Below are 15157 nucleotides of genomic sequence, written 5' to 3'. Positions count from 1 at the left end.
GTAACCAAATTGCCTATCTTAGGTTGTCATGTTTACGGTCCAGGACAGAGCTCTTTGGGACCTCGAGATAACCGGCCGCATTCATAGTACTTCAAAACATTATAATCAGCACCTTGATGCAAATCCACCGTCCGAACCCATTCGACATGACATTGAACTTGATTTCTGTCCAAGACAACGTCATTCACTCGCCCAGTTTCTCCTTGAGCAGTAGTTCGTCGATGCACCAAGTCAAGTCAGTTTTTATTGATTAAATTTTCCAGATTGCACGCGGAATAGGTCACATATATTTCCAACTGGCTCGGAGCCTATTAACGGGGGATCTATTTTTTTACTCGCTTTTTGAATATTCAGGTATCCAAGTAATGTGTCATCTGAAATGCCAGTTTTGGCCGCCAGAGTCTTTGGGCTTTTTAGGAGTTGTGCTTTCGTGAAATTTTCAATTGCAAAAAGGCCAGTCTGGTCAGTCGGGTCCCGACACCTCGTCATCTCCTCGCTGATTTTTAACATTCTAACTTCCGTTTTTGTAACGTTGACGCATCGTGCTTTGCTTGAAAATTTTCTTGTTGTGTTTGTACCAGTTTCCGCGCCGCTATGGACTTCGAGGAACAAAAACTTGGTCATTGAAGGCTGCTTTTGTTGAACTAATTTCTTCTAGAGTAAATATAATTGATTTTCACTCGAAGTATCTTGAAAGCCGGAGCATTAATTCCAAACCAGACTGCTATATATGTATACAGGATGTTCCAAAAACGTATGCATTTTAATTGAAACTACCTTTCTAACAGTACAATTTAATTGTTTGAATTTATTGCAAGAAAAGTTGTCCCACTACGTATCCGACAGGGTTGTAATGAAGATTTTTTTCCAACAGGACAGAACGCTGATACATTACCACGTAACGTAAAAGCGTATTTCAATAAGTTGGACGAAGAGGTCCTGAATGCCTTGTCGGTTTCTCAGACCTATCCCCGACAACGTTTTTCTTCTAAGAACTCCTTGTAAATAAAGTCTACGCTAGAAAACCGATACTGGGAGATTTGAGAGTTTTCTGAAGTTTATGAATGAATAGTCTACCGTTATCAGTTGTGTGTTAACTAAAATGGCAATAGTTATGAGCGTCTGCGGCAGGAAGAAGAATTATACTTTTCGTGTAAATTCTTTTGCAACTGAATATAATTTCTATGCGAAAAAAAAACGGATGGCACATTCATTCAATCCATGTATATATTTTTAGGACGCCCTGTGTAGACGCAGCATCATTATTCGTATATATATATATATATATATATATATATATATATATATATATATGATCTTTACCTGATCAACTCCTTGCCATTAAAATAAGATCATGAGAATCGTTATGCTATTTGTTTTTTATTACAAAAATATGAAAAAAATATAAACGGGTTCTTAGCAAGTGTCTATATGTATATACATATAGAAGACATAAAAATATTGGTCATCATGTACATCGTATACGTGGTCACCTTGATTCATTAATGATTTTCACGGTGGGCTTGTTTATAATGTTCCCCTTTCATCATTTATCAGGATGAGGGCTTTGCAACAAATCCTCAACGAGGTAAAACCTCCTTCAACTCGCTTGGCGGGTATCGAATTCCTGGAAAAGTTAACAGGAATCGCTGCCAAGGCTGATGGCAGGGACCGATACTTATTCGGTGTGGATCTTGACGAGGTCTATACGGGCGTATTCATCGGAGACGAGTGAGTACCATAGTAAACGTTAGCTCATAACACGTTTTAGGCTTTTGCTGGACATAGATACACACACACACGTACACAGACGGTACCAATGACTGTATCTCGCATTTATAGTTGGTACTAATTGTTGTTAGGACCTGATACATATACACTGCGCTAAGTGTAATTTGTGATAATGTGTGTATGTGTTTTTCAGAGGGGCGGCTCGAAATGTCGAGTACCTCAAATATCTAGGAGTAACCCATGTCCTTAACGCGGCCGAAGGCTTCGGTTTTGGACAGGTGAGCCTACAGCTGTAGTAGGGTAATTAGCTACAACGCAGATTAAATTTGTCTCATTTTGAGATTACTGTAACCATGACAACCGCCCTTTTGACATCTTTTATCCTTGTCATTGTTTTGTACCAATCTTTAAATCTCAGTTTTAATGAAAAAAAAAATAGATAAATTTTAATTTGTATTGAAAAGCGTTCTGAAACTGGTAAATATAATGGAAAAATCCTAATCAAGCTGCTCCTATATCATTGAGACAATTGTGGATAGTACGTAATAGTATATAATTATGATATGCATCATAACAAAGCAGTACATGATTTTGATGTCGTATGACATGCCAATGTAGCATATGTATCTAACGACTGAATTTGTATCTAAGGGCGTAGAGGGCCTATGTATTACGTGAAATGCGCATGTAAAAGCTCACATTAGCTGCATTTATTCAACTAACTGAATAATATCTATACTGTCATTTTCGACATTACCAACTATACCTACAGGTGTCAACATCCGAGGAGTTTTATAGGCCGCACGGGTTACGGTATAAGGGCTTGGTACTCGAAGACGTCGCCCACACTGATATGATTTCACAGTTTGAGCCTGCGTCAGAGTTTATCGATTCCGCACTACAGAACAATGGTAAAGAGATTTTGAGTGAGAAAGAAGATGACTATAAGAAACGACGGAAAGAATGGCATAATATCAATAACAGGGAAAAATCTTTTAGGGAGTATATTGAGAATTACCAACAAATAATTTTACCAACGGCATTTCTCGATAGTCGGATATATTGAAAATTAACATCCCCACCTAAGATGTGTGATTCGTGAGAAGTCGTTTTCTGGTCTGAGAGTACGGCTTCCAGATTGTTAGCACTGCAGAAAACGATGTCCTTTTTCCACTTTTGTCAAGCTTGACCGATGTATTCGAAGTTGTCGCATCGCCTCACGAGCTAAACCTCTACCTGAAATATCAATGCTGAGAGGTAAGCGACCGAAATCTTGTGGGACACATGGGTGTCCCGCATACCTGGGTGGAGCGCTTTATTTCAGTATTTTAAACTGAAGTGAAAACGTACCCCATTGGTAAGCGGCTCGGACACGACGATTTTTTTTCGGAATTTATTCCGTTGAAAATGTCCTTGCCTTTCATCCGTAGGAGTTTTATCTTTATTCTGTTTTTACTTCGCAGGTCAAAGCTATGAATAGCTTTAACAGACAAGGAACGCTGAACTTTTGATAAATGTTTGTCAGGTACAACTTTCACTATAATTATTATATCCACTGGCGTCTTAGGCTACTCGGATTTTATCAGCAGTAATGGTTTTTATTAACTGTGTACATGAAATTAATGGATACTCAGTCGTGTTGCCTTTATTGCGCAAGGCTTGTCTATGAACAACCCGCTAGCGCCGCTGATGTTGTCTCGTTTAAGGGGTTACTCAGTTTCGTTCATGAAAGGTTCTGGGGGTAAGAAATCTTAGCTGTGCTTTCGCCCGCTGTGTTCGATTCTACTTAAACGATTGACTGTTAAATGTCAGCCTCCTGACAACTGACGAACGTCGGTTAACGTCTGCTCTTAAAACCACCATAAAACTGTCCCTAGACGCAAAAGTGTTTTTAATGGTGATTACGTTTAATCCAGCTACATAATTGATATTACGTTTTCTAATGACAATTCGTTCTATATTAGCATTGTCAAATTTAAACATTGTAAGTTAGATTCATCTTTGCTACAAGTTAAAGATGTTTACATTTAAAAAAATACCCCACCGCTTTTGAAACATTTTCTAGAAAGCGCTAGCATATTTTGAAATAAACTGCACAAGTCTAAGTCCTTGAATATTATCGTATTAATTTCGCTTGATTCTTTCGTTCGATTTGTAACACATCTTCATTTACGTTAAGCGAAAAAAACCGGCATCATTCTGTCTACGTTATCGATTCTGATCTAATATACGTTCCTTTCCATCCCTTACCTCACACTGTGCAAACTTTGGCTATTTAATATCAATATTCACACCATGACGGCTGAGATAATAGCTAATGTATGTCGCGTCCAATTTCCTTTGTAACAGAAGTAAGCTTAAAAGTAGGCTTGGTAACACGTTGCTTGCATATTATTACAGGAAAGGTCCTTGTGCACTGCTTAATGGGCATGTCCCGCTCGGCGACGCTAACAATTGGCTTCCTAATGCTACGTCGAAACATGACCGTTGAACAAGCTTTGACCACCGTACGGGAGCGTCGCGTCGTACGGCCGAATAACGGGTTCCTGCATCAGCTGATTCAACTGGATACTCGAATCCGTAGTGAACAACAGGCCTCTCTGTGAAGGTAGCAGAGCATATTCGCATAGATGGAAAAGGGCAAATTCAATAACCATTGCTTTGATTACTCTCAACAGCATCACGGCGGTAGCTTATAGAACGAACTGATACCTGAAAGCAAAAGATCACGTTTCCTTCGGAGAAACCAAGCGCTAATTTATTAGATGTCACTTATGTTCCTGGCAATCATTCGAGACGGATCGAGCAGTTCGGAGGACCAAGTACACAGTATGCCGGACAAAAAACAAAAAGTAAATTGGAAGGAAAAACTATCGAGAGGGATGAAATCCAGATAAAGACCACAGTGCCCAACTGCCAGGGAGGCGCCATAAACGATGTGGGTAAATGGCGGTGCATCGTTGATTGAATGTAGAAATGAACGCAATAAATGACGCCCAAATTACTGTTAAATTGCTATTTTACTATAGACATATAATAGATAATAATATAAAACGATTATGGCAGTAGACAGCACCAAAGCAGCTGTGTTTTCCGTAAAAACTCGTAGGCGAAAACGGTGAAAGACATCACATTGGAAAAAAATTACAACGAATATGGGAGAGAACAGACCATTCTGGAGCTTCTGGAGGATATTCCAGAGTTTTGCGTTTTCGTTTTTAAATAACGCCCTTTAGGATGTGCCAGAACAGCAGGACAAATTTATTGTTGTGTACACTTCACTTAGGCCGTACTAAAATTTGAAGGAAGTTGATATTCTGTATATATTCCCAGCAAGTATGTTGTGAACAACACAGAGCGATCGTTTTTTTGTAAACATATCTCACGCTGCGTAACTTTCCTATCAATATCTCTATAAGTAAACGAAAATAGTGCGTTATTTTGACTTCGAGATGACCATACTTCAATGAAAGTTCCCGGGCGCTTAAGAAGGTCAAGGCGTGGCGGGTCTCACCAACCGCCTCGAGCACTGTGGTGGTCTTGTGAACCATAGCCTTGGGTGTTTTCTTCCTTATCTGCCTCTGTCGACAGCAAATAGATATTATCATTGACAGATAGACTAGAGTCAGAGCGGAACGAAGTTATCCCAGTTGTAGAGAAATCGGCGACCGAACTCACCGACTGATCTGATGGGGGCAGAAGATATATGTTGTGTATTATCCATATCGTGTCCCCAACACGGAACAAACAGACGACTGCCTGGAAGCACGACCTTAGTGAAAAGCTTATACGTAATAGTAGGCTGATGCTTCACTTAATAACGAAGCAGTTCAGATTTAAGGTTACATGTTGCCGTTAGCTACAGACAAAAATGAAAATCGGTCGCTTCCGATGCCGACCGACAGATGTCGCTTGCTGGCCATCGTCTCTTGCCCGTTCCATCATGTTTCGAACAAGTAAGAATTTTCACTAAAGCAAGATTACCTTCTGAGGCTGGACCCGTTCAAATAAATTATAAAACTAGTCCGATAACAGGGCTCCCACTACGTATAATGACTATCGTGACAACCGTACACGCATCTGATAGCAACAAGTACTTAGAGCAGCAACAGAGACTACACACTGGAGGCCTTCCCCTCGTGTTCGCGTACTCTCTTCAGATGGACATCTTTTGTCTACACATCTCGACTTCACTACAGACCTCAATGACTACAGGAACTTACGTGTATATATTTGGTAGCATCGTTTCAGTCCCGTCCTTTCAGTTCACTTGAACGTAATTTTTTTGTTTCTAAACTTTTCTTTTTTTTTCTATCATTCGTTTCTAGCATTCAAAAGGGTCCAGCACTCACGGAGCGTCCCGTGCCAATATTCTAGAGTTATATAATTAAGCTAACATTATACAAGTATTTTTATACCAACAACAGTAACAAACAATAATTAATAAATGAAATATCAAGACCGACCAACAAAATTGCAAATCGATTATATACTATTACACATAGAACAATGACAATGATATGCCAAATGGCAGAAAATGACAAACGCCCAACAACAAAGCCCTATCACTGCTCGTACCTTAATCATTTATGAGGAAACTACCAGTAAGAGTTGTATGGATAGCTAAGCAAAAACTACGATGGTCGTTGGTATATCGTCACCGTTGACGAAGTACGAGCGAGTGCAGGGTGCACAATAAAAGTGTGCTGGTTTATCATTTATTAGGCAATGAATTTGCATTTTACGCAACTGGTCAGTGATTACTAGTTGAAGTAACAGCGCATCATATAACTTAATCGAGTAACATGTGCAAAAAAGTGTAACACAAATGGTTCACATATTAGTTATCTACGTAACTGCTACATCCATTGAAACATGTTGAAACATTTCAATTAGCCACCACAATGTCTCCGAGATGAAAATCCAAAACCTTAAAGGTTATTATATATATATATATATAGACTCCTATTAATGAGTGAACTAGATGACTCATAAAATACAATATATTTATCCAATGTTGATATAATATACGTGTATGTTATAAAAGGGTGTATTTTTTTTGTAAATTAATTATAATTATAGTGTTATGAATTTACGAGGCCGCAAATCAGTAAGTGCATTTATATTGGACCGTTCATAATCTTCTTATAATTTGCTCATTTCAGCAAATTTAATGAGCTTCGACGTTGTGGTTAGGTAGTATGGTTGTTCACTAAGAGCCAGGCAGGCTAATCCGCAAGAGATTTCAGAAATGTTTCAAATAAATAATTAAATTGTTCATGCTAGCTAACTTTGTAAATACAGTAGAATTTATCTCTATTAAAAAAATGTATGTAGCTTGAATTACGTTACAGAAATGTGCCATTTTGAAAAACCCGAATGAACTGCAGTCAGTAAAGGCACGCTACCTGCAGAGTAGTCCTCGAGTTGAGCAACGATAGTTAGAGAACTACCAGAAGTCAGTCACACCTCGAGAGAAAATGAATTAAGGGGTCAGATCTGTTACGTGGATACCACACAGGAGGTAGCACGACAGGTCGTTCTGCCGAATGATAGGACGCTGTTTAGTGACATGATTTAGATTGGTCCCTTCTCTACTGGATCACATCGTACCGCGTGTGTTCCTTACTGCAGTAAAAGCTTACGTATGTTATTGTATCCAAAGGTGAGCTACAGATCCAGAGCGCCATGGAAAATAATTTCGATTTAAGCAGCGATCGAAACGCATGTTTAAGGATCAATAGTGGGAGCTAACGTGGACTGTTAAAGGAGCCACTATTAGCCTCCTTTAGAGCTACGGCGACTTATCCAGGACTCAGTAACGCAGTCTTCTTAAACTTTACTCGTAAACAAAGCCTATTAGTGGAACAAAATAGAATTTGTAAGTACTTTCTATTAGTCCTCTCTTATCCTTTCTATTTTAATCTACTCTTCCTTCAGTCCTTAAGTAACAAAGACTGAGCTTCCCAAGCAAAGCTGTGCTCATTACTTTTTTTTCGCCCGTATGTGACATTTCAGACAAATACTCTATTATTATAAAAAGCGAAAATTTAACAAAAATTCAGCCACATACAATTTATTAGCTTTACTAAACCTTATTTGAAGTCAGGCGCTTTTTAGCTTTGGCTTTGTGAAGAAAAATGCGGCAAGGGGACACTTATTTGTTACCTGTTCTTGGGTGTATAAGGTACGGTTTACAGGATAGCTCCGTTGCAGTTGTAGCCCCTCCCTCTTGTATTTGTTGAGAACGCGCTCCAAAAGTCCATAGTTGTGATACCTTTTCATTGTAGACGCTTGGTCGCCGTACCGAAACCGTCCATGGCCGATTTTCTAACATGCAGGCAACACGAGACAGAAATTCACTTACCTCCTCCAATTCATTCTAGGTGCAGGTCACCTTGTGATGGGCTTTGGTAGACAGCCGTGCGGTTCGTAATACGTCCTGCAGAAATTTATTGCCCCTGGCAACTGGCAACCCCACTTTCCTCAATAGCCATAGAAATTGTCTTAATTCCCAAATTCTTAACTTACTAGGTCATATCAATAGAGGCTATCCCGTCCCTCGAGTGCTTGTAAAAAAAAGAGGTTAAAATCCACTCGGCAATATCGCTTCATGCTGATCGAAACGGCGCCGCAGGATCTTGTGAATGTAACATCGTACCGAGTTTAGGCACGTTATAAGCTGTTGAGCCGTTACGAAATAGATTGTTTTATCGATAATTCGAAGGTACTTTAAAACATGGTGGCTTACCCGAAAATACGCGATTACTTTTGTTAAGTGGGACCGCTATGTGTAATAGTTTATGATGCACCAGCACGTTCACGATCTTTCCGAGATGATCGTGATTTTCTGTATTTGCCAGAGAAGAAGAAAGATCGGGCTGCAAAGTACCCACTTAAACAGCCGCTAACAAAGAGGGAGATTTTGTTTCTGGTTTTATGCAAAAAGGCATTTTGCATTATGTGAACTGTCATCACAACTCTTAGTTTCTTGTATTTCTCGACAATGGGGCCGGCCTACTGCTGCACTTGCCTTAAGCCCTTTAGACTGATAGAGCATTTCTGCTCTGACCCTTTCGTTCCTGAGTCATTTTCTGTTACTACTAAAGCCCGAAGGTCATAGGGATGTCGTACGTCGAGGTCAGACCATTCTGTAGCCCCGAACGCTACCTTGATCCAGAGTGGTCTAAGAGCCACTTGTGTCTCTGCTACGGATTACGCGCTACTATCTCCACCCTGAGCTCATCCGCGCTTGAAGGATATGATGTCTGACGTCGTTTGTTAAGTGAAGTCGGCCGTAGCTCTCAAGCAGGTACAGTAGCTCCCTAATTTTTCTAAAAACGTCTTTACTGTCTGTTAACAGTTCTTCATGGTACCGCTGAATGCTAGGCAGATCAGCATCATCCTATTGAGATAGTAATTTTGCTGTTTTAATGCTTGGATAAAATACTTACTAACATAGCTAATATCTATTGGCTGAATCTAGTAAAGTGTCTTCATCTTTTTACGTTTTTTATTAGATAAACTAGCCACCGCCCCATAAACGAGCGGTTCAAATAAAAACTGTCCTTAGCCATAACTATGCAAGTTCATAAGATCAAATATTTACCTCAGTCTTAGCAGACTGCCTATTGCTGAGTTGGGTATGAGCGGACAACACTAAATTGAACCTAACGACGTGTATATTTTAAGCTTGTTAACCTATGCTTCAATATATGTTTGCAACACCTGGATTAACTCGCATAGCCTATACCTGTTCTCGTCACTACTATATACTGCGCCTGCTGGCGTAGAAGGTTAGCTTCTATTCCCTGAAAAACGTCTTAATCCATTTCAATATGTGCTATTTGCTGCCATTTAATTATTATGTGCTGATGGCCTATAAAACAGTTTAGGTCTACAAGTTGTTCTGGAGCGGGAAATGGTTAACGTTATTAGTCATTAACATTATAACGTTATTATGCTGTAAATCGATTTTACCTAAATCCTTTTTTGCGGAAACCTTATAGCCTACAGATCGACTTTACATATGGAGATCTTCGCCAATTAAGTGCTAAGAGTGAAGCTTCTTTTTAAGTATGTAAAAGATAGATAATTCTTGACTCGATATTAATTATCGAAGTCCCGATAACACAGGCGTTCTGATGCAATGTCCAAAATAAACTATATTTCGGACAACTCCACATATTGCAACGTATAGTTTCCAGTGTACTTCAGTCTTCAATATATATATATATATATATATATATATATATATATATATATATATATATATATATAGTTTTAATAATCCGGAATAGCGAAATCTACGTTGGGCCAACCGGCTTCTGAAACATTCCAAGACGACACGCACCACTATCGGCCTAGTAATAGAGAAGACTAGTCTTCTGAGAGTGTAACGAAGCAATAGGTCTTTCAGATGTGGCAAGAGGTTTGTATTATATATTAGCGTTCGCTAAATATGTATGACAGGACTCTTGAGGTACGTTTCTACCTACACATACCTACACAACGACGTTTCTACCTACGGCCAGGTTAACTGCCTACTTTAACGCATCAACTAAATTTTCCACTAATTGGAAACCAACAAGGTAGACAAGGTCTCATTCTCAGCATGGTGAGCAGCTAGAGCCCATAAATGTTGATTTTTCCTACCTAAGCCTTGCTCTTTTAGTTCTTGGCTCAAACAACGATCGACTATTTACAGAATCTAAAGATGAATCTACAAAAAACTAAGGAGCTGATAGATATATATATATATATTTATTCGTAGTCATATTTATTCGAGTTTTAATATGTACATGAGAGACATTCAAGCGCGCTAATGAAATACCCACAAATATGACCCACAGTTATCGACACAGAAAATATTGACAACTTTGTTCAAGCGATGCTTTCTCGGGGATAGAAAATATATTGAACGTTTACAATTTCATTTCTTACTATTTATACACAGCTTCACATGTACAAACCTTCCTCGGACGTTGATATAAGTTGTTTTTATCTATTCGTAGCATTGAGTAATATCCTAACAGCCGTTATACATAGCTGAGGGTAGTCTGAATATGGTTTCTGAATGTGCGAAAGGGACTATTTAGCTTCATGTTGAAACTGATCTCTGTATCTTTTCTATGTATCTTTATTCATACATAGCCATATACTAGAGACCGACTGTAGTAGGAAAAGCTATTTTTCTATGTGCGCGTTGCGCTAGCTTCTGCATGTGCTTGTTGTTGCCATCTTATGACAGAATCGTCAAATGTTCGTTACCATTATCAATCGTGCCTTTTTCCCAGTAGAGAATCGCCATTCAATACGATATTCCATGATGTATACCATTTGTTAGCTTTAGCATATCGTCTCCAAGATCATAATGTGTTGGAACAGCACAATTGTATTGGTATCATATATACAGGGACGGAAAAAGCTTTAATGAGGCCAAGCAGCTCCATTATTCGCGCATCCTCGTATCCTTCCATCTATCTAAACCATTCTTATACAGTTGTATATGCGTATGTATTGGCGCACCTGCTATATTCATCCTGTGAAATTATCTACCCTACCACCATATTTTTGAAATCAACTCTTGAGACTATGTTGACATCTTGAATAATATTCGATTGTCACGAACCAATGGTCACGTTATTAGCAAAACTCCTTTGTTGTAACAGACAAAACAGTTGTATAGGGTAAAATAATAATTAAACTTAAATATGTAGCTCAGTAAAGGAAAGTTCTATCGTTCCTACCCTAAATTAAACTTCGTAGAACTTTTTGAGCAGAACTTAGGGGCAGACATGTTTAATACTGCTTTCTCCGCCTGACGGCAGTTACCACACTCACTTCAGAAAAGTTTTGTTATACAAACTGCAGAAATTAACATGATTTCATGTGCCGAAAGACGGCATTTTCATTTTGAGTCATTAATAGATTCCAGAAAAACACCAAAAAATCCCAGTAAAAGATGTTTTGTAAGTGACTGTCCCCTTTAGTGTTCTCCTTATCCACTAGTCAATTTCAGTCCAAATATACTATATATAATAATTGAATATATTCACCAACTATACAATGTCACTTCATTGGTTGACGCAAAACGCACTATTATTAATCTCCCTGTGTTTGCATGTTTTTCTTTTTTGCTGGAAACACATATTATCGTTTTCGTCATCGTCAAAAAATGGGCAGGTAAAACGAGCTTTTCTAACCAGAGAGCCACAGATCCTCACGTTCGGCCGCCGTTAAGAAGTTGCTCACTAGTTCTCCCGGTTGATTGATATTCCAACCTATAAGAGCCGAAAAACGCGGTCGACGTACACGTTGAATCAACTGCAGCGCGTTCGAGCCCACAACCAAGAAAGGCATAAACGGTGTTCCTTGAAGGTGAGATGATATTTTCCAACTCGAAGAGTTTGTGGCTTGGCTGCAGCTCGCAGTATCAGATCTTAGCAAGGCCAGTGTCCGAACGATACGCTGGTTGCTCCGTAGTGACTAAATATCGTAATTGCCTCACCACAAAATTATGATCATTCGGTTGATAAGATCAACGGGAAATGACGTTACAACGGGAACAAGGGATTTCGATACTTGACATCAGCTACTGATCATGGTGGCGCATCAGACCGTCGACTCGGAGAAGTTATTCGTTTGTTGAGTCGTTAGCGAATGCGTTGTCAATCCGCTGATGCTCCTAAAGTAAAAAAGAATATTGAAGAATGATGCCGTTAAGAAATGTCACGAAGTTGTTGTCCGTTAAATACGAAAGACCTTGTATCTTAACGTAACGAATTCCACGTGCACAGCGACCTCTGTTTCTGCCGGCTGTGCTTCCAATATCAGCGCGGACTACGATAAATATATAGCGAAACTGAGGAAGAACATCTGAACTAACGCACCAAATGATGCTCATATACTAAATAAAAGCTCAATAACTTTTTCCATGCAGACCTGTAACAAAGTCTTTACCTGTCCTCCTATAATAAATCTTAGGCTAAAGTGGCATGCATGCCTTGGGTTCTTCAAAAATACTATAAGAGGGAGTTCCTGCACCTTTAAAGAATTAGCCAAGCATTTATTCATTTCATTGTGACTTGAAAATATTTTTAGTCCTACGATGAGCTTAAGCAAGTGGGCTTGCTTCATCGACCCTTGGCAACCGTTTATACTTGTAAGTACTGCCGGCCAGGCAATATATGTTGGACTAGATATTTGCTATAGGGTATCTCGAAAAAGTCCTACATTTAATTTTCCAACTAAATGTGCCCGTTATTATCATCAGTATAGCATCAACGGCAAGCAAAGTCTTATAGCGAACATCGAAGGAAACAACAAAGTAATATTTTCGGTCTAGCGCACGATCTGGTATAATTTAATGAAATAGCTATAAAACTTTGCCATGATGTAGGCTGACAGTCGAATAAGAGATCAGCCTGGCTAGGTAAAGAAGGGAGTAAGGCCTACCGCTCACCCTAACTAGGGTTTCTCCTGCACGCCGTTCAGTCTCACCAAGTGATATTTCCCTTAAAAAACCGAATTCATTCTTGCTTCTTCTCGCTAAACATGTCAAGCGCCCGCTTCGGAGTACAGAAAGTAGCATTCGAGGCGGACCGTAAATAGTGTTACCAATTTTACGATAATCGTGTTGACGGTCGTGGAGAAGGTAGTGCTCCCACAAACGAACGCAACATGTTTTTCCACTGTACAACAGCTCTCAGAGGTATTTCATCATAACTTAACGGTCGCACAGTATCCCTATGGCTTTCCCCCCTATCAATTGCGTGTTATTCCGTCTACCCTATTGTACTTTTGTATTGTTTTTAATCGAAAAGAGATGTTTTCATTTTTCCTTGTACAAATAGGCGACAACCGTGTTTATTGGTGAACAGGATGGAACACAATTTTAGCTGTACCCATTTGAAGTGAACAGTGAATGATGTGAAAATTCGTCTTGGAAATTGTATCTATATGGACCCAGAGCATCGAGCCAGGCGAAGTCTCGTAAAGAGAGTCAAGGGGCGGCTGTCGACGCCACTCCAAAGAGCTTCGCTGCTCTGACCACGAGTTGTCGCCATCGGCTCGAAGTATAAAACCGGATCTGATGTCGTTCAATATTGCCTCCATTGTCTTCGATCTCTCCAACGAATAGAGTACACTAATGCACTCTTTCATCCTTTCTAAGACAAATGCTGTGATGGACACGCCAGTCGCTCATAATAGCATTAGCCAGTGGTGGGGGTCGCGATCGGCGTTTTCTTCCTCAGGCTGGCTGTCGCGAAAGACTTCACGAGTAGGGCCTCTCTGCCGTATACGATAAAAATGCTCGACGTACTGAGAGCAGATGAAAAGCTCCGTCCACGTTTTATGTTTAACGTACTGACGCGCGCGGTGTTTCATCTCGACTTTGCATTTGTCGATCTCCCCATCAGTCAGAGGTTAGGGAAGACCGGACGTTAACCGCCCGAAACGATCGAAGTTTAGTTACATTTGCCATTATAATTATATGCAAGAAACACACCCGCTGGTGGAGTTCCGCCACTATCAACATCGCTTCTGGCCTACGCAGGTCGAAATTAACACGAAACTGTATTTTTATTGACGTTTTTATGTTAATTTTTTTCGATATCCTCGGAATCACGAACTTTTGATTCTCAATCGAAGTGTGTTATGTGCTACAGAGGTTGAAACTCTCTGATGTAGTAAATTCAAAGACATGAATTGTCGGTTCGTACAGGTATTTTACTTTTACATGCCAAGCAATGACAGATGTTCTTACCATGGCCAACACTGGGCGTGATCGGATAGTAAGAAAATCACTGTGTCTATTTACATAGGTTATTTAGTATGTGTCGCTTGCTAATAGACTTCGAACTATAACAAGCGTGTTAATAGTGTCTAGTTGAATAGCTTGTAACGGGTACAGCGCTTACCTGTAGTATGCCTGACTCTTGTTAACTTTCGGTGACGGCTCCTGTTGATATGACGAGTCATCCCGTGACCTCGAATGGCCGTTTGTTCCATCGTCCTGGATGGCACCGTTTATAGCGGCTGAACGCCCGGCCACAAATAGGGAAGCGCAGGATGTGCAATCGTGACAAAGGGCTGTCGCACTGCCAACACTTCCAGCGGAAGCGCGCTTGTTTTTTTCGAAGACGCTTTGAAGCGCTTCATTAAGCTCGCTTTCGTAGACTAAAACCTCCTAAAATAGTGTAAAATGAAAGATACTGGCACCATATCGCCAACCTGAGGAGCTGTTAGAGTCAATCATATTATCTAGGCAGGATAACAACAGCTATAGGTGAACGCGCAAATGAGCGTGCCATAAACTTCTCGACCTAGAGAGAAATTAATTGAAAATGACTGTTTACGTTAACAACGATACGTATAGATAATTTTGCATGCAACAAACAACACCGCGGCCGATAGAAACCAG

General features: G+C 39.8%; 2 protein-coding genes across 30 annotated transcripts in view; one reads left to right on the top strand and one right to left on the bottom strand.

Annotated features, from left to right (window-relative positions):
• Positions 1-4743, top strand: part of LOC111254999 (dual specificity protein phosphatase 3-like) — a 42924-nt gene extending 38181 nt beyond the window's left edge. For all 28 annotated transcript variants that reach the window (XM_086974141.1, XM_086974139.1, XM_086974127.1 and 25 more), the window contains 4 exons: positions 1558-1731; positions 1925-2009; positions 2504-2642; positions 4132-4743. In XM_086974141.1, the coding sequence (XP_086830267.1) occupies positions 1558-1731; positions 1925-2009; positions 2504-2642; positions 4132-4337 (604 nt within the window). In that variant the 3' untranslated portion in view covers positions 4338-4743. The remainder of the gene's footprint in view (positions 1-1557; positions 1732-1924; positions 2010-2503; positions 2643-4131) is intronic.
• Positions 4744-10472: 5729 nt separating this feature from the next.
• The window catches only part of LOC111254997 (neuromedin-U receptor 2-like), a 51001-nt gene continuing 46316 nt past the window's right edge, over positions 10473-15157 (bottom strand). For both annotated transcript variants that reach the window (XM_022816560.2, XM_022816563.2), the window contains 2 exons: positions 14655-14923; positions 10473-12418 (listed from right to left, as the gene is read on the bottom strand). In XM_022816560.2, coding sequence (XP_022672295.1) covers positions 12346-12418; positions 14655-14923 — 342 coding nt within the window. In that variant the 3' untranslated portion in view covers positions 10473-12345. The remainder of the gene's footprint in view (positions 12419-14654; positions 14924-15157) is intronic.

The sequence above is a fragment of the Varroa destructor genome, unplaced genomic scaffold (genome assembly GCF_002443255.2).
Source record: "Varroa destructor unplaced genomic scaffold, Vdes_3.0 BEIS01000007.1, whole genome shotgun sequence".
NCBI classification, from domain to species: domain Eukaryota; kingdom Metazoa; phylum Arthropoda; class Arachnida; order Mesostigmata; family Varroidae; genus Varroa; species Varroa destructor.
Note: the sequence above shows the minus strand (reverse complement) of the source record. Positions and strands in the feature narration are given on the sequence as shown.